This window comes from Cyphomyrmex costatus, unplaced genomic scaffold (genome assembly GCF_001594065.2).
Source record: "Cyphomyrmex costatus isolate MS0001 unplaced genomic scaffold, Ccosl1.0 scaffold214, whole genome shotgun sequence".
In the NCBI taxonomy this organism is placed as follows: Eukaryota; Metazoa; Arthropoda; class Insecta; order Hymenoptera; family Formicidae; genus Cyphomyrmex; species Cyphomyrmex costatus.
The window spans coordinates 653,718-681,613 of NW_017276192.1; the positions used below are offsets into that span (position 1 = coordinate 653,718).

Genomic DNA, 27,896 nt, shown 5'->3' on the forward strand with positions numbered 1-27,896 from the left:
TGTGGGTGTGTGTGTGTGTGTGTGTGTGTGGAATAACATAAAAGTCTTTACATTTGACTTTTGTTATCCAAAATTATTCAGTTTTATAATCTACTTTGTTAATTTAGTAGTAGTTTAGTTTAGTAATCATTTAATTGATTTATCTCTTAATTAATATTTCATAGAACAACATTTACTTTAAATAATAGAATAAAAGAATAAAAAGGAAAAGAGTGATTAACAAGAACAAATTATGACAAGAAAGATTCTGGAGATTAGTAAGATGCGCAGGTTGTTGGCTCGTCCGCGAGGTAAACAGCACGTATTGTGACAACGTGCGTGTACACATTTCTTGTGTGCAAATGATAGCTTAAACCCGAACGCGCGCGCTCGTCATCTACACACCACGCGAATTTTAATTCCGTAAGTTATAATCACTGTGACAATTAAATTGCGGAATGGCACGGCCAAGGTCGCTCCCAGCCGGCAGTCACCGATACAAAATCTTTTTTACAACTTAGTCTTTGTCTCCTTTATCCATAGTCCCCTCTGCCGCCACCATGTGAGTGCGATGTCACTTCCTTATCTGTCCGACTCGTGTCCATTAATTTCGTACGACGTGTGCTTTGTTAATCTGATTTGTACTATTCAAAAAAAATGATTAAATAAACGTACAAGAAGCCATCGTGGAAGATATCCAAGCAACAGAGATTCAAAATAAACATATAATAAACGTCATCAAACTAAGGCACATGAACATAAAATTTGATACTTTTTTAAACTACTTAATAATAAATTATAAAAACATTTATGACACGCGTGTGACCATAGTGTTTTAAGAAAATAAAATGAAATTTTAGTTTACTTTTTCTATTACTGCGATGTCTGCGATAAAATAATCATCTGTGATGTATATAAAACGGTATGCTTTATCATTAAATACATAAGATGTATATGCGTGCTGTGAGCAATTATAATTATTATAATAATTATTAATATTATTATATTTTTTTATAATAATTATAATATAATTACAAAAATCATGAGATTCTATCTTTTATCCAGAATGTTTCATAAAATAATTAAATAGAAAAATTCCTATATTCAGTCAAAGCAAATCTAAATTCATAAATATTTTTATATATTGCAAATTTATATGTGACACAATCAAAGTGTTAAGCCAATAAATGTATATACACTTATATGCACTTACTGCAGTCTGCTATAGTCAATATATACATTTACAACACGTAAACGTAAGCTGTGACTAGTAAGTATACATTTACTAAAATTAACACTTCGTGACTGTGATACATATTTAATTCTACAAATTATGCGCCAAAAAAGATTTTAGTGTGCAATTTGTAGAATCAAATATGTACACCAATTTAGACATAAATATTTAAAGAATTGGAAATTACAAGGGCTCAGAGCCAGTTGAGTATTTAATAGCAAATAAAAATTTTTACATATAAAAGTTCGCTAAACAAAATAAATTTAAAATGCAAACGTTTCGACTCCAATTGGGTCATTCTCAATGTTACATAGTCGCAAAATTAAAACTAAACGCTTAGGCATTCCTCATGTTTTATGACAAAGGTTTTATGATGGACGTTGAATAGTTTGGCAAAGGCAATATGAATCTTATATTGAGATTCGATTGATAGAGCAATAGTAATCGACATCGTGGTAAGACCAAATATACCTATATTTAAGTATTTAGATCCACTTTAATCAAATATGAGAATTCTTTCATTCAATTAAATTTATTCTCATCGGTCCAAATTCGTATTATTTAATTCATATTTCATATATTTCAAAAATTTCGTAATCTAAACTATTTTTTACTCCTGCAGTGACATACACTGGAGCTCTCTTTTTTGCTTTCGTCAAATATTAAACACACATATGTATAGCTAATCTACCTCACTTTAAATTAATTCCAAAAGTGTACCTTAGTTCAATCACAAAAAACAGACCCAAATTTAAAAACAGATTTCAATGAAACGTTCATTCTATTTCTTTTTAATCTATCTACATTTTTTTATTAATTTATAAAAAATATATTAATTCAAGGACTCTCGATATTTAAAAATCATTTATCGATTCTGTTGCCTTGTATGTAGGATATTTACTCATTTCACATGGCAATCCTGATATATTTAAGCATTTGGCCTTGCAGCCAATGTGAACGATACTATAATACATTCTCTTAGGCTCTCTCTCTCTCTCTCTTAATTTTTAAACTTTCACACACAGCTTGAAAAGCATTGTAATGTGTAAAACGTTTTTCCCATTCGAAACTTATGGTTTATTGTATAATTTATATTTATACCTAAATTGTTGTCTTTTCATAATAGATTGTTACCGTTACAAAATTACTCTCGCTAAATCTGTATAATTTCAGCTATTCTTTAGCTTCCGTCCGACACGATTCGAATACTCAAATAGATAGAGGGTGCGCTAAACACTGCTCATTAATGTTTCACGCCACGCAGATCGTAGGCTTGTTCGTTATGCGCGGTATCTTACAAATAAGGACCACCCAGTGCCAAAGTTCGTTGCGCGCATTGTGAATAGTAGCAAATTATATAAATAGCTAATGGCGTTTGTCTCGATTGCGTCTCGATCTTGCGGAGTGGCTTGTCACGCATCTTGAATGCCGATTTCTAATCAACAACATAAACGCATTTACGATCGTTACGCGTCACGGACACATGATCCACTCACTTAAAGGTACAAGTCCAGTCAATGCAAAAATGCGACGTTTGGTGCGGTCCACAGGTGCGGTCAAGGATTCAAGGAATATAACCTTGTCAATCTCTTTTACGTATCTTCTATTATGGACATTGTTGCTCAATATGTTATTTTGATTAAATGATATTTTACTTTGCAGATAATCATTTTCCTGTGTTATTATCAACAATAACATGTATGTACCATCATCTTGATTGTGGGTATCAATAAAAAAATGTTAAAAGTAGAAACAGCACAAAAACAGATATAAAAAGTTAAGTAGAATTTTAATATATAAAGAATAAAATCCACTAGAAATTCCAATATTATAATTAAATCATTATGTATCATCATTTAAAAATTCTTAGTATTTGAATGATCATTGCTATCTCAATTTGCCTCTGTTCTTTTATTACCATTAACAAGATTTCCGTATTTTTAATTGAAATCATCTTCTATTTGTATCGCAGTAAAAAAAGTCAATACTTCGAGCTACGGAAAAGTACAAAGATGATTTCATACTGCGTCAATCTTGTCACCTAATAAACTATGATTCATGCAAAAAATGGAAAATAAAAAAGCATACTATTCATCAAATTATTATACAGTACTAAAATCTGTAGAAACGTTTACTAAACAAATACACACACATATATATGTGTATGTGTGTGTGTGTATTATACTATCAGGAGACACTATAACGTCTTCCATGAAGTATATTTTTATTATAGTTTAGTATACATTAAAAACATCCTTTTTATATTATTATGAAGGGAACAATACATAAAAGAGACGTTACAGCGTATTCTTTACAGAAAGGAGGACGTTTTGTATAATAAAATATTGTATAATAAAAAATTATTGCTCTGTTTAAATAAATTAACATTATGAAAAAAGTGCATATATTGAGGAAGAATATAGATTTTTACAATTGAAATGAGATAACAATCATGCCAAGTGCACTTGATACAAAGATATAAATATGTGCACATATTTTTTCTCGTACTATTTTTGTCCGATTTATGTCATTCTGATTCGTCGTTGTCGTTGCTCATTTTTTATCTTTTGTCTTTACAATTTTCTACTTGTTATCGATGTAAAAATCTCTTTTCAATTTTACCTTTTATTACGCTATCTATTGTATTTCGTTTTCTCATTTTAATATGCTTTTATATTTTATTATTTTATACATTTTAAATGTTCTATTATGTTTTGTATCAAGTTTATTACAATTATGAGAAATTATTCCATACATTTTTACACTAATTCTATAGGATGTCCAAAAGACGTCTATTTCATAAGGACGTCTACATGATGCCGCTCTGCATACACTTGTAGTACAGTGTATATACACTATACTATACTACAAATGTATTATACATATAGGAAAAAGTCATCCATATTAACATAAGACTTCCAAACAGACACTCCTAATTTCTTGGAAATTAACTATTGTAATTTATTAATACTGATAAAACATAATTTGCTCAAATAATTAAAAAGTAAAACTCATAATTCATATATTTGTCGCTTGTTTCTATACAAAATTAGCTAAAAACGAAAATTTTGCAATTGCGAAAATAAAATTCTTATAATAATACTTTTGAGGATTTTACGAGTATTTTCTTTAAAGATGTCAAAAGGTTTACGGATTATTGCCGTATCGTGTTCTGTTGCTAATGCTAACGTTTCGTAAATCTTGCCATTCACTTCATCAAGACAAGAATGCACTTCTCTAATAATAATAATAAAATCTATACTTTTTAAAGATTTTAATAACGCTTAGTAAAATATACAGAGTAGCTCACGTAAATTTGTTACAAGCTAATAATTCTAAAAATATTTATTCTATTAAAAAGTTGTTTATAAGAAAGTTTCACATATTCGAGGGGCCTTTCTAACTACGTAAACAAAAATACACCCCCGTTCCTCCTTAAAGAGGAGCGGGGGGTAACATCAAAGGTTTAAATGGAATCCCCTGTAAAATATTACATATTTGGATATTATGCAGATCACATCATACCTAATCTTGCAACTCGCGTTTAGCGTGCTCTATATTTGACTTATAACGTGAATATGATAAGCTACGTATACGACTGCGGAAATGTAATAACGTACTAAACGGAAATCAAAAGTCAATCACACAAATGCATCAATAATTAAATAATATTAAAGAAGGCATTAAAAATTACAATTGTATTCACACAAAATTGCACTAAGTTATTATACGAATTTTAATAATAATATAACAGCACTTAATAACAAAGATGTAATAAAAGATTGTGTTACTAGTGTTTCTACACACACAATATGTATGTATGTTTTATACTCGTATATAACTATATGTTTTATCAAAATTAAACGTAAAAGGAAATTACATTTAAATATAACTAATATTCGAAATTCTAATCTAAATGTCCTAGATAGCAACGTGTCTGTCTTGTTGCTGGCATGTTGCTTGCTAAGTATGCATTGATAAGTAATTAAATATTGCTACCAGAACTGCAACAACTGAGTCCTCATTTGTTGGCAACTTGATGCCTTTACTATGGTCAATATTCATAGTCAGTTCTTATATTTAAGACCGGCTTATATTCTGTCTTGAGGTGTCACGAACCAGTCAGAGGATGCATTAACGTCTTAAGACATTACTTAAGACAATCTTGAAATAAGAACCGATTATGAATACTTGTCTATATAACTTTGAGTAGTAACTTGTCAGCCTTTTCCGACAACTTTAAATTCGTCATCATCAAAATTCGTACTATTACCGTATGTTGCCATAATAATATGCAGCATCACTCGATGCTGTCACATTACCGATAATACAAGGTAATATTGATGCAGTTATATCTTGCCGTTAAATTGCTGGCAATATATATACACATCGTTGCCTGCATATTGTTACAATGTCAGTACGTTCGAAATCGTTAAAGATAAATTTGCGGTAAGTTGCCAGCATTATAAGCAATCACAGATTTGTGCAATTTTACTGAGACACGTTTTGTTATCTGTGCGTGATTGAAAACGTTTAAAGACTAAATATTACATAAATCACGATAGAACACATTCAATGTCACTCAATACTTTTTATTAACAGCACGTAAAGGATATGTCGTACATTGATACCGTCTTTATGAAAGATCATTAATAGCGTACGTAAAGAATAAAAAAAATAAGAGAATTTATTCACTAAATTTATTGTCAGTAGATTGTATTGTATGCGCATCATGATTTGTTTTTGATAAAAATTGGGTAATCATCCTTGAGATAAGCACTCAAAATACACTTTGGTCAGAAAAATCATCAAAATTAAATACTAATGCGTAAATACAAAACAATTTATTTAAAAATAATTAGATTAATTTAATTTATTCAATTAATTAATTAATTAAATTTGTTTACCAATTTTTATATTTAAAACTATACGTTTAACTTAACCTTTAGTTAATTGCATGTGAAAATACATATATAAGTTGTTAAACAAAATAACTTAGAACTGTGGCTACCCCGCGAGATTAATTAAAATTTAAATTTTTTAACAATTTTTAATTAAAAGTTTAAATTTCTCTTTAAATATGCTTTACGCACACAATGATATTTTAACATCAATATTCTACATTAAAAAAATTAACACTGTTAAAACTGTAATTCAACATTTTTAGAAATTATTAATAACACAAATATAAAAATAAAAGTCTTTTTTTATCAATATTTTGTCAATACTGTATTATAATTAACTGTTGGAATATAGTTTTCTAATTTATAAAATAAACCAAAAATAAAATAATTAAATTAATTGTTTTAATAATTAAGTGTACTAGTTCGCAAATACATGGGTTAAATACAACTAACTTGGTTTTTATATAAACTTTTTATTGTTCGACGCTATTTTTAAAAAATTACCTTTGCCTCAATTGTAACACTTCTTTTATAACATTGATAACGATCCGATCTTGATTTTTATATCAACTTTTTATATTATTTGCCGCTACTTTTAAAAAAATTACCTTTGCCTCTATTGTAACACTTCTTTTGTAACATTGATAATGATCTGATCAACGTCGAAAGTCGGGATTTACTTAAAAAACGTATTTATTCTTTACATCTCCCACAGAGAGTCTACATTAGACGAGTGCTTCGCTAAGACTGACCAGTGTTGTCAAAATTTTTCATCAAATTTCTGTCTAAAAAATCTCCAGATTACGACATTTTTCACCAAATTTTTTTAAATTTATGTAAATTTAAATGAAAAATCAATTTTAATAATGGTTTAAAATGTTTTAATAAACATGTAAATATTAAGGATCATTTCAATCAACTTCGATTAAGTTTTAATTGATGATTATTTCGATTGAGTTAATATAAACAAAATTAATATATATAATCAGAACACAGACCTTATATGATGATCATAAAACCTTGTGTTCGTGATATTAAAAATTGATCTGAGATATTGGATGAAGGAGAGAATTGACCGATTATAACAATTTTGATTTGAACAATTCAGCTAATTGATTAATGCGATTGTCTTTCCGTCCGAAATCTCAGATCGATTTCTAGCATCGTAAACACAAGGTTTTATAAATAAATAAACAAAATACATCATTTGTATATATAGGTACATATACCGGGTGAGGCAATAACTTTGTCCACCTTGAATATCTCCGCTTTTTTTAGAGATGTGAAAATATTGTAATTACAAAAGTACGGTATTAAGAGGATTGTAATATATCAGGTGTGTAAATATGAAACCGGAATTTACCATTAGACGGCCATAGCTGTCAATGTAGTTGCTGTCAGACCGCGTCATTGACGCCATTTTCTTGTTCTGACATCTGACAAAGATTTCCAACCCACAACAATACAAGTTTCATACAACAGTATAGTTTTTAATAGCGTTGAACATGTTGAATTTTGTGCCTGGAAACTACGATATTCGCGGACAGCAATTGATTTTCCGTTACCATTTGAAGAAAACTGCTGCAGAATCGCATCGAATGCTTGTCGAAGCTTACGGTGAGCATGCTCTTGGTAAATCACAGTGCTTTTATTGGTTAAAAAAATTTTAAAGTGGCGATTTTGACGTGAGAAACGAAAAACGTGGAAAACGTCGAAATCTGCTAAAACCTGTTAAAACCTGGCGAAATCGTTAATACTGAACGTTATCGACAACAAATGATCAATTTGAGTCAAGCTTTGCGTGAAAAACGACCGGAATATCAAAAAAGCCAAACTAAAGTGATTTTGCTTCATGATAATGCACCATCACACACAGCAAAACAGGTCAAAGAAACGATTGAGACGTTTGATGGGGAAATACTTTCGCATGCCGCTTATTCACCAGACTTGGCTCCGTCCGATTACTATTTATTTGCATCGATGGGACACGCACTTGCTCAGCAGTGCTTCACTTTTTACAAAGATGTACGATAATGGCTAGATGACTGGTTTGGCTCAAAAGAGCAACAATTTTTTTGGCGTGGCATCCACAAATTGTCAGCCAGGTGGGAAAAATGTATAGCTAGCGATGGGCAATACTTCGAATAAAATATTTTTTGTCATTTTCAAGCAATAAACGTGTCTTTTCTATAAAACAATTCCGGTTTCATATTTACATACCTGATATGCTGGTTATAATTTTTTTAGGTGGAGGCGCTTCGAAGATTTCGAGGTCAACTTCATTTTTTTAAATGGAATTATATGAATTTTTTTTCACTATATGATTCCTCTAATTATTCTGTACATAAATGTATCAAAGTAGAGATATAAAAAAACCAATAGTTTACGAGATATTTTACATATTCTTTTGGTGCATATTGACATAAAAAGTTTAATAACTCGTGAACTATTGACTTTTTGATAATCGTACCTTAATGCTTTTGTAAACAGTATAATGAGATGAATCAATTGGTGTAAAGAAAACACATAATTGCTATAAAAAAATATGTATGCAAAATGGATAATTTTGAAATAAGCAACTATGTGTTTTCTTCACACCAATTGATTCATCTCATTATACTGTTTATAAAGGCATTAAGGTACGATTATCAAAAAGTCAATAGTTCACGAGTTATTTTAAAAACTTTTTATGTCAATATATATATGCACCAAAAGAATGTGTAAAAAATATCTCGTAAACTATTGATTTTTTTATATCTCTACCTTGATACTTTTATGTACAGAATAATTAGAGGAATCATATAGTGGAAAAAAATTCATATAATTCCATTTAAAAAAATGAAGTTGACCTCAAAATCTCCGAAGCACCTCCAGCTTAAAAAAAATTATAACCAGCATGTATTATAGTTCTCTTAATACCGTACAACTTTTGTAATTACAATATTTTCATACCTCTAAAAATAGCATAGATATTCAAGGTAGACAAAGTTATTGCCCCACCTGGTATATACACATATAAATATATATTTTTTAAGAACTATATCCTATGTAGATTATGTATATACATCTTTTTTTCTCGGTAGTATCGTGATCATATTTTCACCAAAAAGAGGAAAATAATCACCAAATCATCAAAAGATATTAAAAATCCCCAATCTAGTGAAAAATCACTAACAAACCCTGAGACTGACTATTGTCGGCGCCTGCCCGTTCCTGCAGGACGCCTCGCAGAACGCTTGCGATTCGCGGGTCGCGTGTATTAATATACGAGGTTTTTCCATTGGCCATGCTATGTGCGGGAATCAAGACCCGCATAAATTATAAAGCCCGATCTACAATTGCGTAAACGTAATTGTAAGTGATTGTAGTTGTAAGAATTGACCAATAACAGTCGAATATTCTCCTCGTATACAACTGTGATTAGTCAATTCTTACAAGTACAACTACGTTTACACAATTGTAGATCGGGTTTAAGACTCTAAATAACTAAAAATCTTACATTATATAGGTAAATAAAACATTTTAACATTCACAAATGATACCTATAAGTCGTTCAAATCATAAATATGATTAAAATAATAAAAATATATGATTTTATAATACACCAATATGCAAGACTAATAACATTTTTCATTGGTAAAACTAATGCACACTCAGTGCACATTAAATCCGTTATACATTACTCTAATTTGAATATTAAAGTAAAATATCTCAATTGATAAAATGCTCACTGTGTAATTTATCAGATAACATAATAAAATGTATTGAAGATTTCGCAATTTGACTCATACATTTCTATACTTTTATTAAAGATATACCTCTGCGTCGATTTGTGTATATGTACAATAACATTAAAGGCGCTGAGTGCGCACTAGCTCTGCCAATAAAAATGCTATGATACGACGGATAAACTGATACGATAAAAATAATATATAATTCTTCACTCTAATAAAAATTTTTGTCAGAATTTTCATACATATGAGTTCTAAATATTTTAACATTTCTAAAATTTCTTATTTCTAATAAAATTTCTGTAATTTCTAATGAAAGAAAGTTGAAAAAATTTATTTTCTAATATTTTTATTAAACTTCTATTAAACTAGTAATCAATTATAAGAAGGAAGGATAATATTTTACGCAGAATTAACTCGTAATAACATGCAATTTTTAGAAAATATCTTCTCTTGAATTGAGAGTAATATGGAATTATCTAAAAATATTATAGATGTAAATATACATATATTGTATTACGCTTCAACATTGTATTCTCTTTCTATATAATAGAGCACAAATAATTAACAAGATCAATATAGAGAATGGGCAGTCACTTATTATGTCTATGAAAAATACTTTCTCTTAGTTTCAAGAAATAACATTAAATTAATGTATACACGTATTACTCCAAGCTTGATCGGAATTTTCTTATAATAAATGGACATCAAAGATCGCAAAACCGCAAAAAGTATAAAAAGTACTACATTATTACATTCATTTGCAATATATCTTCTTTAAAATGTAAATAGATTTCAATTATAATTTAATTGCTATCATTTGTGCGCAAATTATTTCCACTGATACACCTTCTGTATTTTTTCATATGACGTTTCAGCTACGATTATACCATCGACTCGGGAGGAACTTGAACGAATCACCATTGAGATGGGGAGTAACAAAACCACATAAACGAACAAAGCATCCACATTCTCCTTTTCTTCTTCACGAGGATGCTAGTTAAAGCGCGACGGAATGTGCGTAACCTACGACATGCTCATGGAGGTGTTCGATTGTAAGAGATATAAGGCCCCGTGATGGCGGTGCGGCCTCAGTTTGTCGACTGGTGCCTTGCGGAAGAGGTACTCACATCCGCACATTCTCGTGCCTCGATCTAATTAATCTTCCTTTTTGCTCTTCCTAATTTTCTTTTCGGATACGTTGTGGTACATGGTCACATTTGCTAATTCAATCCCATCTTTACAGTGAAACTTCTGTACGCGCTTGTTTCGCACCGGGAGGATTTCATAACGACAGAAGCACGCGAAGAGTAGCACAGTAAGTATTAGCATAATTTTACGTGCGTTGCGTGCAAATTGTTGTTATCATTGAGTAGTTATGCAATTCTTTATCTATAAAGACAATTCAATTAGATCTAAGTTAGAAAATTGTTAGTTTGTAATTTAATAATTTGCTAAAATACCTAAAAATTTAACTGAATACAGATCTGAAAATAATTTTGTTGTACCATCAAAGTTATAGAAAGTTCAAGCATCGAGCAATGCAAAAAAGTTTGACATTCTAGCAACTAGATTAAGCAACCTGCATAATTATTTGATTACCCAACAAAATTATTTTCAGATCTGTACCTAATTAAATTTTTAGTCACTTTAGAAAAACCCTATTCTTTTCATATATTAATATATTCCTCATAACATATGGTCTTGACTATTATCTTTTTATATTTATAAATTGTAAAAATATACTTGATGACTTTTTTTTAACAAAGTTTTAATATCTTAGTACTGATATGAAATAAAAGAAATGCATATGCGCGATATTACGTTTTGATTCATCATATTTTGAGTTATGCAGATAGTAAATTACTCTTGAATATGTTATTAATATATTGAGTGTATGTGTATACAAATGTTGTAAAGATTTTCAACTCTGTGATAAACTGTTTCTGTTTTATTTGCATTTTTACTTATATAATAGGCGTAATAAAAAGTAAATTAAACATAATGATAATTATTCATACAGGATACTTTATATTCAAAATACGCTTTAGAACGTTTTTAGTATACATAGAGAAATTCTTTGAATGTTTTTAGAACTTTAAAACAATTATTTCAATTTATATATGTAAAAAAAGATATTTATGTTTTATTAATAAAATTAATTTAAAGCACTTATATAAAAAAATCATGTTTTAAAAATAAATACAATTTATATTGAACAAAATGATACACTGTAAAAACTTCGCATTTGCAATGTAAAATATGTGGAAACGTCGTAATTTATGAAACAATTTGGCATTTCCGTAAAGCCTTAGATTTTATCAGTGTAAATCTATTTATGTTAGATAAATATATTACATACAACATGTAGATATGTATAATAGATTATATACGCGTGCAAAAAATTAAATACCGATATTATATGTATATAAAAATATGATTTTTAACTGAATCGCGTACAGTTAAAAATAAGTAACAAAAACAAAAAGTAAGCGTGTTACTCAGAAATATTTGACTTTGTGTGTTCAATATTATATCATTATTCATGTCAAACAGAACGTGGCTACGTAATCCATGTGTTTATAGAAATTGTTTAAAAAAAAACGAGGGAAATAGGGTGCGAAGATACAAAATTCTAGATATATCAGATGAGTAGGGCAAAGGTCCGTTATACTTAATCTAATAACCAAATCATATTAAAGAATTAATCAACTTATTAATTAAGTATACTTATTGTTAGTATTTAATACTTATTGAACAATAAATCATCTGATTAAAAATAGTGGTCAAAATAACCAATAGAAAAATTATCGGCATTTGGTTTAGATTAAAGAATTGCGCTACTTTGGTATATCTAGAGCTCAAGTAAAGACGGTCTCTGTCTCTTTCTATTCAATGATATAATGTTGTTAGAAAAAAAAAGGAAATTAGTCATCTTCATACTCTATCTCTCCCTCTTATTTTGTTGACTACATTATATATGTATACTATTTAGATATATACATAGATGACGCAATTCATGCTATATGATTCATATTAATAATGTTGATCCTTAATTTTATTCTAATATAATCAATGTCCTAAAAATTTAATTCATAATATTGACATTACTTAATTAATTTCCACTTATTTGTTGGCATGTGAGACTGACAATGCTTCACTTTATTGTTTTGACACTCGTTTTATCTATCCTCGAAGATTTGTATTTCCTTCATTCTTTAAATTAATCAATCCTAGACATTGTGTTTTATTTCTCGACTCAACACAATGGATCTTATTATCATATTATCAATTATATCATTATTTTATGCTAAAACAATGCAATGGTTATATTTGACACTACACTATGTCAATAATTAAATTGACACGATATAGTGTCAAATTTAATTATCATTTTAGTATAAAATAACGATATATTTAGTGGGAGCAGTAGCGATTTATGTTAGATTAAATTTAACACTATATAGATTTAACAGTTTATTTAACAAACAAGTTGTTATAATCTCTTTACTTTTTTCTATTTTAATATTTATTTTGACTGAAGATGATTAATAATAAATAAAATAAAAAACCGTGTAAGTATTAATTTCAATTTTTATTATGTATGCTTAAATAAACTAATTTTTCAAAATTAATCAACTTATTGTTAGATAAGTTTCGACTTTATTCGTGTCAAAATTTTTACATGCATTATTATATACATATATCAATCATTTAAGGTAGAAAAAAGTAATTATAATCATCAAGAGACATTTAATTATGAGTAACATTTACATATATTTTAAACTGTAAAAAAATGTTTTGTTTGTCTACATTCTTATTTTTTGTATTGTAAGATAAATATCAATGTTATCCTTAATTAAATGCCTCTTTTAATGTGATTTTAATTACTTTTTTCTATCTTATGCTGGGTTCAGATTCCTTTCTGAGTGTCACTCAGATATCACTCCATCTAATACTTGTTTCCTACGTTAAACAAGAATGAATGACTCAGGAAATCCCGGTAAATAATTTTTCATGCATAAATATATATAAATCACAATAGAACAATTCAAGGGCCAAGAGCCAGTTATGTAACAAAGATCGTTTAATTTAAAGCATAAAAATAAAAATGATTACAAAATGGATCGACGTCACACCTTGGGTTGAGATAATTGGAATTTGTACTGAAATCAGTGGTAACTTCAAAATAAAAATTACAATTTATCGTTAGCTTTTTGTACCAGACGTACAGATGTACCAGAATCTGGCAGTTTTGTACCAGGGTCCGGTACATCTGGGAAAAAGCTAACGATAAATCGTAATTTTAATTTGAAGTTGCCACTGATTTCAGTACAAGTTTTAACTATCTCAACCCAAGGTGTGACGTCGATCCATTTCGTAATCATTTTTATTTTAATGTTTTAAATTAAACGATCTTTGTTATATAGCTAATTCTTGGCCCTTAAATTGTTCTATTGTATTTTATACTTATAGAGCTTTATTATTATTTATTATTTTTATATATAAATATATATAAAAGTACATAAATGTGTATAAATATTTATAAATGTATATATTTATATATACTGTATAAATATTTATAGATGTATATATTTATATATAAAATATGTTTATACATATTCATATAGCCTTCTGTTTTTCAAAAAATTACTGTTTAGTGTAATAAAAATAATAATAATACAAAAACGTAAAAAATAATTAAAGACACAATTTTTACATTGCTTACTTTAGAAAAAAGATTAAGTTTAGAGAAACATAAAAAATTGGTCATATATAAATAATTATATATAATTTTATTAATATAATTACATATCAATAATTTTTTTACATTTCTCCAAACTTGATTTCTTCTATCACAAATAATACGAAAATTATCTTTTAATTATTTTTAATGTCTTTTTATTATTATTACTATTTTTATTACACTAAAAAGTAATTTTATAAAGATAGAAGGATGTAGGGACATATTTCATATACAATTATATATAATTATATATGTTTATGTATAGGGTTTATACATATTTATACAATATATATTCATGCATGAATAATTTTTTACCGGAATACTCAGATGGAAATCCAAACACGCCCCTTAAGCCCAATTTCACAATTCATATTTAACTTACCTCTCGTTTTAATTCTAGAATTAAAAAGAAATGAGAAATAAGTTGTTAACCTCGGTTAAGAATTAATTATAAGTTGTGAAAATGGGCCTAAACAATTGTTATATATTGTTATACTATTTATTAAAGTATTAAAAAATTTAACTGAAGCTGAAATATTTATTAACTATATATTTATTAATTGCATACTTATTAACTGTATTTAATTAAAATACATATAATTATAATTAATAATTATATTTAATTAAATACATAGATATAATTATTTGAAAATTGTACTTAATTATTTTAGATATTATACACCCAAAATTTCTTTTAAATCAAATTTTTGATATAGATACTTTAAGGCTTTCTCAGAAAAGTATGATTTTTTTCACACACACGCACACACACACAATAGATACTTTCTAATACATATTTTCTAATAAAAAAAATTATTTTTGAAGTTTCAACACATACACAAAACACGTATTATACACAATTATATGAATAAATTATATATGTTTCGAAAAGAATAAAATAAGGTTTAGAAAGAATGGAGAGAGAGAATAATTAAATTATTATTTAGTTAATTTTAATACTGCTAAAAATTCGTATTATTGATTAATTACTGCTAAAATTTAAATATATTTAAATTTCTTTTATTTCAAGATTGACTTTTGATCTCGAAAAGATCGTACTTTGTTCTAAATGCAAACAGAACTTGTTCGTCCTTCATTGACTTTTTCTGTTCAAGTTATTAACACACTTGAGAAAATATTTTTCTTCGTTCCTTAAGGTCAAGCAAATTCCTTTGCTCGGGCATAAAAAAAACGTCATATATAATTAAAGCAAATTAAAGTAAGTGTGTCCGCTCGGACGCACATGCAAGCACACGTCCATGTTATGCGACATTATTGAGGGCACATGCCGTAAGAACTGCTCAAAGGCGTCGCAGCTCACTTTCGTTATCAACTAAATGCGAGAGGATGCACCTGACTCGTCAAGTAAATGACAGTCTTAAGAAAGCGCTACGATCAGATCCAAATTGCATCACATCGAGCGCGAAGCTTTAAATCACAAAGCCGTTATTTCTTTTCTTTCGCACGTCAATTAAAGTTCTCGTCATTATTTGAAAATAAACACCGAGGAATTTTATTGAGATGCGAGTTCGATAAAATGTTAACTCTTCGGCATGAATGACGGAGAAGAAAATCCCCGACCGCGAGCATGTGTGTGGTACAAAAAGGATGCAGTTGTGGCATTGATGACGATGTCACGGAAATTCCACGCTGATTACCGTATTTTTCAAAATAATTTACGAATGTATGTCGAAATATGTCTGCAAATTCTATGTTACGCATCTTGCCAACTCACGATAACAGAAATTATTCATATAATCGAACAAATGGTTTTAGAATACACATAATTACCCAGAAAATTGGTAGTAACTATAGATCATTGATCGTGGAGAGCGTTCCGAGGTTTTGTGAATCAAAGTATTTTACGACAAACGAGTCTAACGGTAGTAACCGTATTTCTTAAAGCAGTGATCACTTATTATACAACTTAAGGGCAATCTATAATCAAGGAAATTCGTTAATATTATACTCGCGAAGAAAGTGAGATCGTAAGTTGCAAGAAAATCATTCTATATCGTGAGATGTGATTAAACTCTTATAGTATCTGATTGCTTTAATGCATGTACTACGACTTTGTGTAACACACACACACACACACACACACACACACACACATCCCTTCGGTAATATACTTTTACAAGATATAAAAAAGGAGAAAAATCATCTGTGCACTTGTAATTGATTACAGTTAATATTCAAGAAAAGAAAAGGCAGTTTAGTTCTCGACAGAGAATCAATTAAGAGCAGATGTACTCTCTAGTCTAGGAATGTATGTACACATGTGCTTGAAACAACCTAAGTATATAACTCGGAATATCTAAGTTTCTTTTTCACAGTTATCAACACGTGTCGGATGTCGGCGTATATATTTAACTGAAATATATATATGATATATATACTTAAATTAAATAATCACTACGAATTAGACACGTTTAGTCAAGTTAATAACCTTTTATCTCAGTATAAAGGTTATTCATTTTAAAAACTGCGTTTGAGATTAATCGCTGCGTTGCTGCAGGTGCAAATCAGCTCTTATTAACGCGCGGAGTAGAGAAGCGGACGGGATTACAAGACGAGTATCGTACGACTGCAAACGCGTGTGAGGGACCGCATTTTTTCGCGGTGAGAACGAGTTCTTAGTCGCATGTAGTCTTTAACGAGACGGCCACTTTTCCTTTCTGCAACAAGCGCGCGAGTTGCGAAATTAACGCGCGGGCTTGAGCGACTCACACGGTGTCGCCGTTCATCGTTTTTCGTCAAGATAATGGATTTTGTTTTTGTGGAAGTCGCGTATCGCGAAATCAGAAGGCAGATATCGTTTCCGCGCCTTCATTAGAAAATTAGGACGGTGATCTAAGAGAAGAGCAACGCCAAATTGAGAATGCGAGACTAAGAAAAGGAAATACGCTATTTATAAAATGTGACGAATCGATCATTACAAAGGTTACCAAATCGATCGATTTCGAAATAAATGCACCAGCAAATGCCAATCGCTCTGCACCGAATTGCTATAGATCATAAAGAACGTGAGTTTCCAGTTCATAAGTATATATTTGGCAATTTCCGTGTCCTTTTCTTACTCGATCTTGTTACAATGAAGTTGCAACAGTAACAAGAATTGTCTTTCTCAACGAGCATTGAATTTTTAGCATTATGGTTATAATTTGCCAGTCAAAGTTATTTCTTCATAGTAAGTAATTAGTTACAGTATTATAATAGTTGTTTCTTTATCAGAGAAATGACAAAGGTCTCTCTCTCTCTCTCTCATTTTCTCCAAAACTGATTTCTTATTAGGAATATTTCTTACTAAGAATAACAAAGATATTACTATATTATCATTTTTCAATTTTTTAATATAATAACATTCTTATGATTAAAAACCTGATAATGAAATATCATTTATTTAATTGAATCATGTTCACATTTAGAAAAAGAATCTTTATCTTCATCATCGCTAATTGCTAGAACTACTGACTTTTGATATTTTTATCAAAAAGAGATTTATTCAAATTTGTTCAAAGATTTTGTAATTAGTAGAATATTTATTTGACATACCGTGAAAAAAATATTACTAATATAATGCAAACAACCAATCAATACTTGTCATAATATTGCTACTACAGGTTCATATATGTTTAATGTCGGCTGTCAGCTTTTGTCATAGAAATGAAAATCAAATATTGACATATTTAATGCATCAAAGTGTCTGGTGAACATTGTACAACAATGATGACATGAAATAATTTATATGCAATATTCACAGAGCATATGCATAATTAAATGATATTATTCAATTATCACTTTGAAATATTATAACAACGATCGTGTATCGAAACAATAAGAACTGAGCACATATAAAACAAATTACCTTCATTTCTTATATAACAAAAAATGAAGGTAATGGAAAATTTTTAACCTCTATGAATTGTTTTTGCATATGCATTTCTTGTCTTCTTTCCGACGCAAATAGATTTCTTTTCATTTTATTTCTAGGATAAAATTTTTTGCAAAAATGATAAAATCTTCAATATTCCTTTCACACATAATTTATATCATCTATACTTCTGAACCGTTTGAATAGGAGAGTCACGTTTTTTTCACAAAATTTGTCTTCCCGCAACTACAATAAATTATAAAAGTCAAGCGAAATACAACGCCACCTTTGACGTCAGCATATTTTCTCAAGGCTGAAAAATAAGATCCGTATTGGCAAGAGTTAAGATTGCGGGGATAAGAGAGGAGAGCAGCGCAAAGCCACGAAGACGGGTTTCCGCACGCGTGGAAAAACCTCTGGTGCTTTTCCGATCTACTTTGATCAGTGAAAGGATCCATGGTTTAACCTTCCGAGGAGGGATGTGGCGATCCATAGAGATCGAAACTTCGTCGAGCATGCTGTAGATTGAGATCAAGTCGCGTGCCTCGAGATTCAAATCGAGAGTACGTCGAGATGTACAATCCATTCCGTTCTCATTGCGCATTTCACGACATATCTCGAAAACATAACACTTTACTAAATAACATCATAACAGTGTGCAATTAATTCTTATTGTAAATTTCGATTTACTGTTCTTTCTATGATAGAAAAGAACAACTAATTTTATCAGAATTTCGATCAAATGTTTCAAATGCAATTAATTTTAAACATTTCTTTTTCCAAGTATCTGTTTTTCAAAAATTATTAATGTTTATATTATTTTACATTATTAAGTGTAATTAATAAAAAATTTCAAAGAAAAAGCAATTAAAACCGTTGCGAACACACAAATACTCTCTTTCTTCTTTTTCTTTTTGATTTAATATAATTTAAAAAATTTGTAATATAAAATTAAATATATACAGTACGTTTCTTATACGTATTTGAATTTTTGCTTTAATTACTCGATTATAACTAGTTCCTTTAAAATTTAATGTTCAAAACATTTTAGTTTCTTGTTTAATTATCTATAGTAAACGGTAAACGTCATATTTGACAAAACGACTTATCGACGACTATCAATTATATAATGTAAAGAAATATATACAAATATTTTGTATATTTCCTAGTTTTGCAACATGCCTTACGCGCGTGTTACTTAAACCATACACTTAAATCGCATTGCTCAAGTAGTAAATACAGTCGTTTATCTCAAACGATATCTATAATAATCGACCGTATAGTTTCTTATATAATAACGTCAATTGAACTATAACAGCACTGTTTTCCTCTAACAAAGTATTAATTTTGTAACTAGACAGAATAATATAAAACGCATTATACCTTAATTACAAATGACTTTGTTGTAACAAAATTGAACTAATATAAATGACAAAAATGATACTTTGATTTTAGATGGCGCAATTAGTCCAAATGATTTACGATGGTTATCGAGACTTAATGGACAACAAAAGTGATCCGAGAGTCAACGATTGGCCGATGATGAGCGGCCCGTTCTCCACATTAGCAATTTGTTTATTCTACGCCTATTTCGCTAAAGTTTTGGGGCCAAAACTAATGGAAAATCGAAAACCCTTTGATCTCAGAAAAGTAATGATATGGTACAATCTTTTTCAAGTAATATTCTCCACGTGGTTGTTCAACGAAGTAAGTTGCCTAGCAAGTCTATACACTCATACAGAAAAAACCCATCAAGATATTTTATTATGTTTTCTCTCATGCGCGCAGAGTCTGGTCTCGGGTTGGGGAGGACGATATTCCTTCAGGTGTCAGCCGGTCGATTACTCAAACGACCCGATTGCGCTGCGCATGGCACGAGGTTGCTGGTGGTATTACATCTCAAAGTTCATCGAGTTCACGGACACAATTTTCTTTGTATTGAGAAAAAAAAACGATCACATTAGCACTCTCCATGTTATCCATCACGGCTGCATGCCCATGTCTGTTTGGTTTGGAGTAAAATTTACCCCCGGTAAGCATATGCAGTTTCTATCTTTCATTTACATAATCGATTAATATTAATCTTCTCGAAATTTTCGAGTTTATATGTGAAATTTTATTATTGACAGTATTAAAAAAGTCATATTTTATTCTGCGAATATGTGAAATGTAAATTTAAACTTAGCGATATTATAATAGTTTAGCATTTATTATAATTATAAAAAAATTTCATTTTTTCATCACTATGCTTATTACCTAAGCAACATTGTTACGTTCACAAAACATTTAAAAAGCCAGAAATTATGTAATAAACGTATACAGAGAAAAATAAATGTTCAAAATTTGATACGGGATTTTGTAACTATTTAATAAGCGTTATAAAAAGGTTTGCAGATGTTTGTAAAAATATCGTTAATTGTTATACAAGACATTTTAGAGTTTCATAAAATCTAGTATATTTAACATTAATAACATCTACTTAACGTTTTTATTATACAAATCGTTTTGTTTAAACGTCTTTTAAACATAAATTTTCTACTTGAATAGTCTATTTAAAATAGATACTTTTCATTTTCTTTAATAGTAACGTCCAATATGGAGCCTTAGGCTTTTTTCATAGAATTAGCAATCCAAGCAGACAATTTACATTTAAAAAATGTTTAATTAATACATTTTTTATAATAAAAACATTAAATAGTCATTATTAAAATTAAATATACATACATAAATAGAAATGAGCATTCAGCCACAACGTAAAATTCGCAAAAGTCATATATTTAAAAAAAATAAAAAAGTAAACGTTTCGGTCAAATTTTGACCATCTTCAGCACATAAAAATTAATTATATAAAGAATATGCGCAATATAAAACAGTGATAATGTGGATGTTAACAATAAAAACATCAAGAATGTATAACGTCAAAAAATACGAACAGTAAAAACGCAAAAATTAGAAGTGCATGTTTTTAAGTCAAAAAATAAAATTTTTTCATGTGTATTCTTATCGTACAGTTATAGATGGTTGTGTTCTTTCAAATTGTTTGAAAATTAGAAATTCTTATTTCTGATCAATTTATATATACGGAATTACCGGATTCTAATACAAAGTAATTAAATTACATAATGTGTCAAATAAACTTAACGTGTCTAATAAATAGTAATTAAAATATGAATACCGTACTTTAGACTCACCCGTATTTTAGACGAGATCAATTACGGAATTCCAATTAACAAATCAAGTACTGCCAGTATTAGGAATCAATGTAGAAAAATTTTAATAATAAGAATACGTTAAATTTAACTTAAGAACCAACCTTAGTAATCTGCAACACAACGTGTGCACGCAATTAATAATCTGCAGCACAACGTATACACGCAATGCATGCGGAAGATATAATAATCTCATTTTTCATGATGCATCTTCAAAATCTTGCAGAGGAGAATGATGTATAGACTTCTCTGTGGTTTTAGGTCTCGTTTTAAATTAGAAATTAATTACAAATAGTTTGGTAAACGTCTCAATAATTTTAATTTAAAATATGTACAATTATAATCAATCAGGTGTCTGTTTTGTTTTTTTGCAATTTTCACCAAAACGAAGTAAAAATGAACATATTTTTACAAAACCTTTTTTCTTAGTTTATCGATCTTCTACATACTCCCGAAGTTATGATATTTAAATTTTGGATACCCTGTACAATAAAAACAGCAATTATTCTAGTAAAGTGTTATTTGTGTTAATAGCAGTATGGAACTTACTTAACTTTTAAAATTGAAATACAGTATAAAATAGTTCAATAATTGTGAACGATTTACCGGAATTTAGTCATTATATTACATTTTATGACTATATTTTTACATAAAAATATTATGAATGAATGCAAAAACTAAATTCTAAAACACTATTATAGTATCGAAGTTAAATGCTGAAAAAAATTTATTCGAGTGAAAAACTTAAGGAGAAAAACCTGTATTTTATCGAATTATTTATTATTTAAAAAAACCATATTTTAAATAGACTATCTAAGCTGAAAAATTGTACTTAAAAAATGTCTTACCGAAACGGTTTTTATAGCAAAAACATTAAATAGATATTATTACTATTTTTGACATATATATATATATATATATATGTATATGTTAAATATAATTTTTATTAATTGTATTGCACGCGGGAATTAATTTTGGAAGATATTATTATATTCAATTCGTTGATAAAATTGGTAAAACATAGCGTTGTCTCTCCATAACCTAGTCTTTATTTCTTGCAGGTGGTCATAGCAGTTTCTTCGGTTTTGTGAACACCTTTGTACACATCGTAATGTATTCGTATTACCTTCTGACGGCGCTTGGACCTCAAATACAGCCATATCTGTGGTGGAAGAAATACTTGACCACTTTGCAAATGATCCAGTTCGTCCTTGTAATGGTCCACGCATTCCAATTACTTTTCATCGATTGCAATTACCCGAAGGCCTTCGTTTGGTGGATAGGCATGCACGCTGTGATGTTTTATTTCCTCTTCCGCGACTTCTATAATGAAGCGTACAAGAAGAAGAATTTGAAAAACGCTGTAGGCAAGCAAAGGAATGAAAAGGAACGGAACGTATTTAAAGATCAAGGAGATATCAAGGAGAACATCAATGAGAAGGGCGCGATATATGCAAACCAATATAAAATAGCCACTGGTTATATCTCGGACAGCGGTCTCAGAAATCGCGTGTTTATCAATCGAGGCTTTGATGAATAATGAGAAACTTTTAATTTAAAGAGACTTCTCAATTATACGTCGAGCGTACATACGAGTGCAATCGTTATTTAAAGCACTTCGCCACATTGCACCATAGTCGCTATCCTCATGGTGTGATCGAATAAAAGTGACAAATAGACAGAGGATATTAAAATAAAAGAAATAAAAAATGAAAGGAAATGCGCATTAAACGCCTACCGGAATTTGTGAAAATCCGGTTTTAGTGGCGTTCTTTCTGAGTGCTTTGCGGCGAAGTTTTTTTACGTGTAAAAATTTTCTTACGTATATTATATGTATGAACGGGTATACGTGTGCCAATGTGTGTTTACTAAATTGTGTGTGTTGGATAGTTTATCGAGAAGCGAAAATAGAGACTGGATAAAGCGTTGTAACGAAATTGACAAAATGACTAAAAATTACTCTTTCCAGTTAGAATACGAAACGAAACTCATTCTTCGATAGATTGCCCTTTCCAGAAAGAGGAGGCCTTTAAAGGGATGATTTTTATTAATATTTATATATAGATTTATTAATATTTATATATATATATATATATATATACATATATATATATAGACCGCTCAAGAATTAATTCCGCATTTTGCTCATGTCTCCCTCTTTCAACAATAGAATAGTAACGAACTCTTGCCGCGTTTTATATCAAGAGGATAAAAAAGAAAATACAATATTTATTTTATATAGAAGCAGAATATTTAATGCGAAATTAATACTATTTTATTATTATATTAACATTTCCAAAGCATTATTATAGAATTAAAATATTGCTGTGAGTTGCCTAGGCAATGATATGTCCCAATAAGACAGAAACAAAGAATTTGTTAATTAAAAGTAAAATTCTACATGCATATTTATTGTATGTTTGGAACAAATATTTATTTATTATTATTTTGCAAGATTAAATTTTTAGAATTAAAAAATATTTTATATTTTCGTCTATAAAATCTTATTCTCTTAGAGAGTACTCCGTTTTTACTTTACATATTTCGTTAGATATTCTAATTAATATGTTCGTGAACACAGGAACACGCATGTGATAAAATACTTATGTACATATATTAATTATAGAATTAATTATATTAACATTCTTTTTTTCATAAAAAAAACAATATTTAATACAATATAAAACCTAAATTTGTTGTCATCACGTTTTTCAAATAATAAATAACAAAATATGAGAAAATAAAATGTTATTTAACAAACAATGTTCAAAAACTGAAAGACACTACAAGTCTCTTATCCCGAGCCACCAAAGTCCATTTTTCGGGGGTGCATAACTACTAAAATATAAAAAATTTTGAATCGAACGTTATATGTCCTGAAAGGCGGCATCTCCACGAGTAATTTTTCAGCCAAAAAAATTTAAAATCGGTCAAACCGTTCTGGAGATATAACAAATTATAAACGTTCCTTTTGGAACTTTTGCAGAAATCTACATTCTTATAATTTTATTTCATTAACTTAATATAAAAATTTATAACTACTATTTAAACAATTTCGCTGTGTTGTGTTGTGTGTGTTGTGTGTGTGTGACGTATAAAATCATTTAAAATTAAAAAAGTATGTAATACTGTGTATGTGTCTAATTTTTAATATCTAAAACCTTTTCATAACAAATAAAATTTTAATAATACATTAAAAATTTTATTATATTATTGGCATAAAAGTCATCCTCTTTTAGTTTGAATTATTTTTTTTATATATTTTACATGATCTTATTTATCGTAAATATTGTATTATGTTGTAATATCAGAATGTTATTATGACACAATTGAATCGCGTTCGAATTTAATATTTAAAATAATGTCTGGAAATATAATACTTACACGCCATCTTTAGTATTAAAAACATTCTTCTTAAATATCGAACTCTCTGCTGCTGATATTCCTATTAATTTTCTTTTCGATCATCTGTAGGTCAAGTTAAATCGACTGTAGCTCGCGCGAAAGCACAGCGTAAAGAACTATATACTGTATATGGCTACGGATATTTCCAACAGGTAACACACCCACAGTTTTCAACTTTATTCTATCCTAACATTGTTTAGTTTCATTCCTCGTTATGATTACAAAATATAATCGAATAATAATGCATTATAAAGATAATAATTAAAAATTATAATAATTAAAGCCTAAAAATAATATTAAAAATTTTAAAAGGCAATTTTTATTTTAATAGTGTTTCTATGTAAAAAATAAAAGATAGAGAAAAACAAATAAAATCTTAGACATTTATATTATTTAAAAAAGTATATAAACGACTTTTTTAACTTTTAGATTACTCTGTTTTGACCGAATAACATTATGACAGAATTCTTTGATTTATTTTTCATTTACCATATTATAAGTTACATTATATGTAAAAAATGTCTATGTCACTCGCAAAAAATACTTGCGAATATGATGTATTATTATACAATTGCAATTAATAATTATTAATAATACTCAGACAAAAATGATAATGGAAGTGACGTTAATTCAACATCGAAATTATCAAATTGATGTTGAATCAATGTCGATCCTATTACCATTTTTTATTAAGAAATCGCTTTTGCGCAATACTGTGACACTGCACTTTTATGAAATCAATGATAGGATTAAATGAAAATTTTGAAAAATCTGTAAGGTAATTTTAACGGTACAAAAAAAATGAACGACACGATGAATCGGTTGAGATTATCAACCATATTTATTCAAATCTAGTTTCATTCAAATCAAGGATACGATAGCTTTCCCATAGTAAAACTTTTACACGAAAAGAATGATTTTGCTCAAGTAACTAAAGAATTACCAGGATACATAATTTAGATAAATCCGGAATGTTTGAAATAATTAAAAAGGACTTCTTTAATTTCGTATATCTTTGAGATATTCGAGCCTTCCTACCTCGTTAACGTTGTATTCGGGAGAGGAAAGATATCATTTTAAATACAACATACAATTATTGGTTCGCTTGTAAACATAAGTATCGAGTATACTCATCAATTCGTTAATACTGCAGGTTAAACAAATTTAAAATTGCAGGTGGGGAAGAAATGAGTCTCTTATTATAATATGTATGTTACATTATCTGTAAGATAATCTTATACATATTATATTATAATAAGAGACCCATTCGTCTTCGACGTATTTGGTCGTATTCGAACGTGATACCACGCAACACGTGTATTATAATGTAAATTTCACTTGACAATTATTTCATTTCATAATAACTTTTAACTTATATATTGTGTGTATTATGTTGATATTGACTTCTTCTTTGTGTGTTTGTAAGAATTTACATCAAGTCTGCTAATTTGTGTTTGTGACTTACTTACACAATATACAATGAGAGAGGAGATTATTAAATGATATATTGAAGATGGCTCCAATTGAAGTTGAAACGTCTAAAATTTTGAGTCTATCTTGATAGCAATAAAAAGAATATATGAATATAAAAATAGCATGTAATTATATAATGAAGTCCAAATGTAATAGCATTATTCTTCATAATAATCAGATAAACATTAAAGAAAACCTTGCTTGTGCGAATATTCGCAAATACATACATCGAGGTTCGTTGGCACAGTTTTCACAATTTCGGTAGTAGACTTTTTAAACAGCTATTATTATAATATATATATGATTAAGAAAATGCTAATATGATAAAGACAACCTTTCTTTACATTTTCGTATCAGTAATGGGTCTATACACTGTATTATTTCTTTTTAATATATAAACGAAATACGAACATGCTGTATTGTAGTCAACTTGTTCAGATATGTAGGTTATTGATAGATATCATGATACAAGTTGCCTCTAGTCGATGATAAACTTTATATTAAATTGATAAAACTGTAATAAGTACTGATGAGAACATGCCGTAACGGTCATGTTATTCATAGATTTTAATATGTTATTCAACATTATTAAGATCCAAGATGCTGTGCGCATGTGTTAAATTGTTAGTCGCAATTTAACTCGTGATAGTACTGCGGTAGTTTATTAGAGTTTGCGTTGTAAACTGAAAAACTTTCTGAAAAACTTTCGGTGCGCATTTTTAAGAATCTACATACATATAGTATATAATTTACAAGAAATTATATATTAGAAGCATCTTGACCGTTATAGCATGTTCTCATTGGTATTTATTAATTTAAACGGTCTAATAAGATTTGTAATAAAAAATGTAATAAAAAAAGTCAGGGTCGGATTAAAGTTTTCGACGTCTTTAGGCAATGAAATTCTTGTCGCCCCCTAAACTTGCCTCCCTTAAGCAATAGGTTAGCCTATAATGCTAATATGGCACTGAGAAAAGTGTATTAAAAATAAAAGATAGTAAATATGTATTGCATAGTAAAAATTATATTTTTCAAAATTATTTTGTAATAATGATCAAATAGCAAATTATTGTTACAGAAAAATAAATTATTTTAGTTCTATTTTATTTTAATATAGAAAAATTAAATAAAAAGTTTTATCAAAGTTAAGTTATAATTGAATATTTACACGTATACGAGAATAGTACAGCGAGTCAATCTAACCTTTTCTTATACAATGTGAGCTAATGTACCCCATTCCTGCACACGTCTGATTTTTATCATTTTATAATAAATTACCATTGTTACTCAAAATAACATATATATTAACAAACACTTTTCTAAACATCATTTAGATTTGC

General features: G+C 28.8%; 1 protein-coding gene across 2 annotated transcripts; it reads left to right on the forward strand.

Moving 5' to 3' along the window:
* The first annotated feature begins 10,948 nt into the window (after positions 1–10,948).
* On the forward strand, positions 10,949–23,779 carry LOC108773561 (elongation of very long chain fatty acids protein AAEL008004). Of its 2 annotated transcripts, XM_018539404.1 has the most exons (5): positions 10,949–10,970; positions 11,095–11,166; positions 19,925–20,176; positions 20,258–20,501; positions 22,740–23,779. In XM_018539404.1, exons 3-5 carry the CDS (start codon positions 19,925–19,927, stop codon positions 23,216–23,218), a joined length of 975 nt encoding a protein of 324 aa, XP_018394906.1. In that variant the 5' UTR covers positions 10,949–10,970; positions 11,095–11,166; the 3' UTR covers positions 23,219–23,779. The 2 variants fall into 2 exon arrangements, with proteins under 2 accessions (XP_018394906.1, XP_018394905.1); XM_018539403.1 differs by having other exon boundaries at positions 10,961–11,166.
* Positions 23,780–27,896: the final 4,117 nt, after the last annotated feature.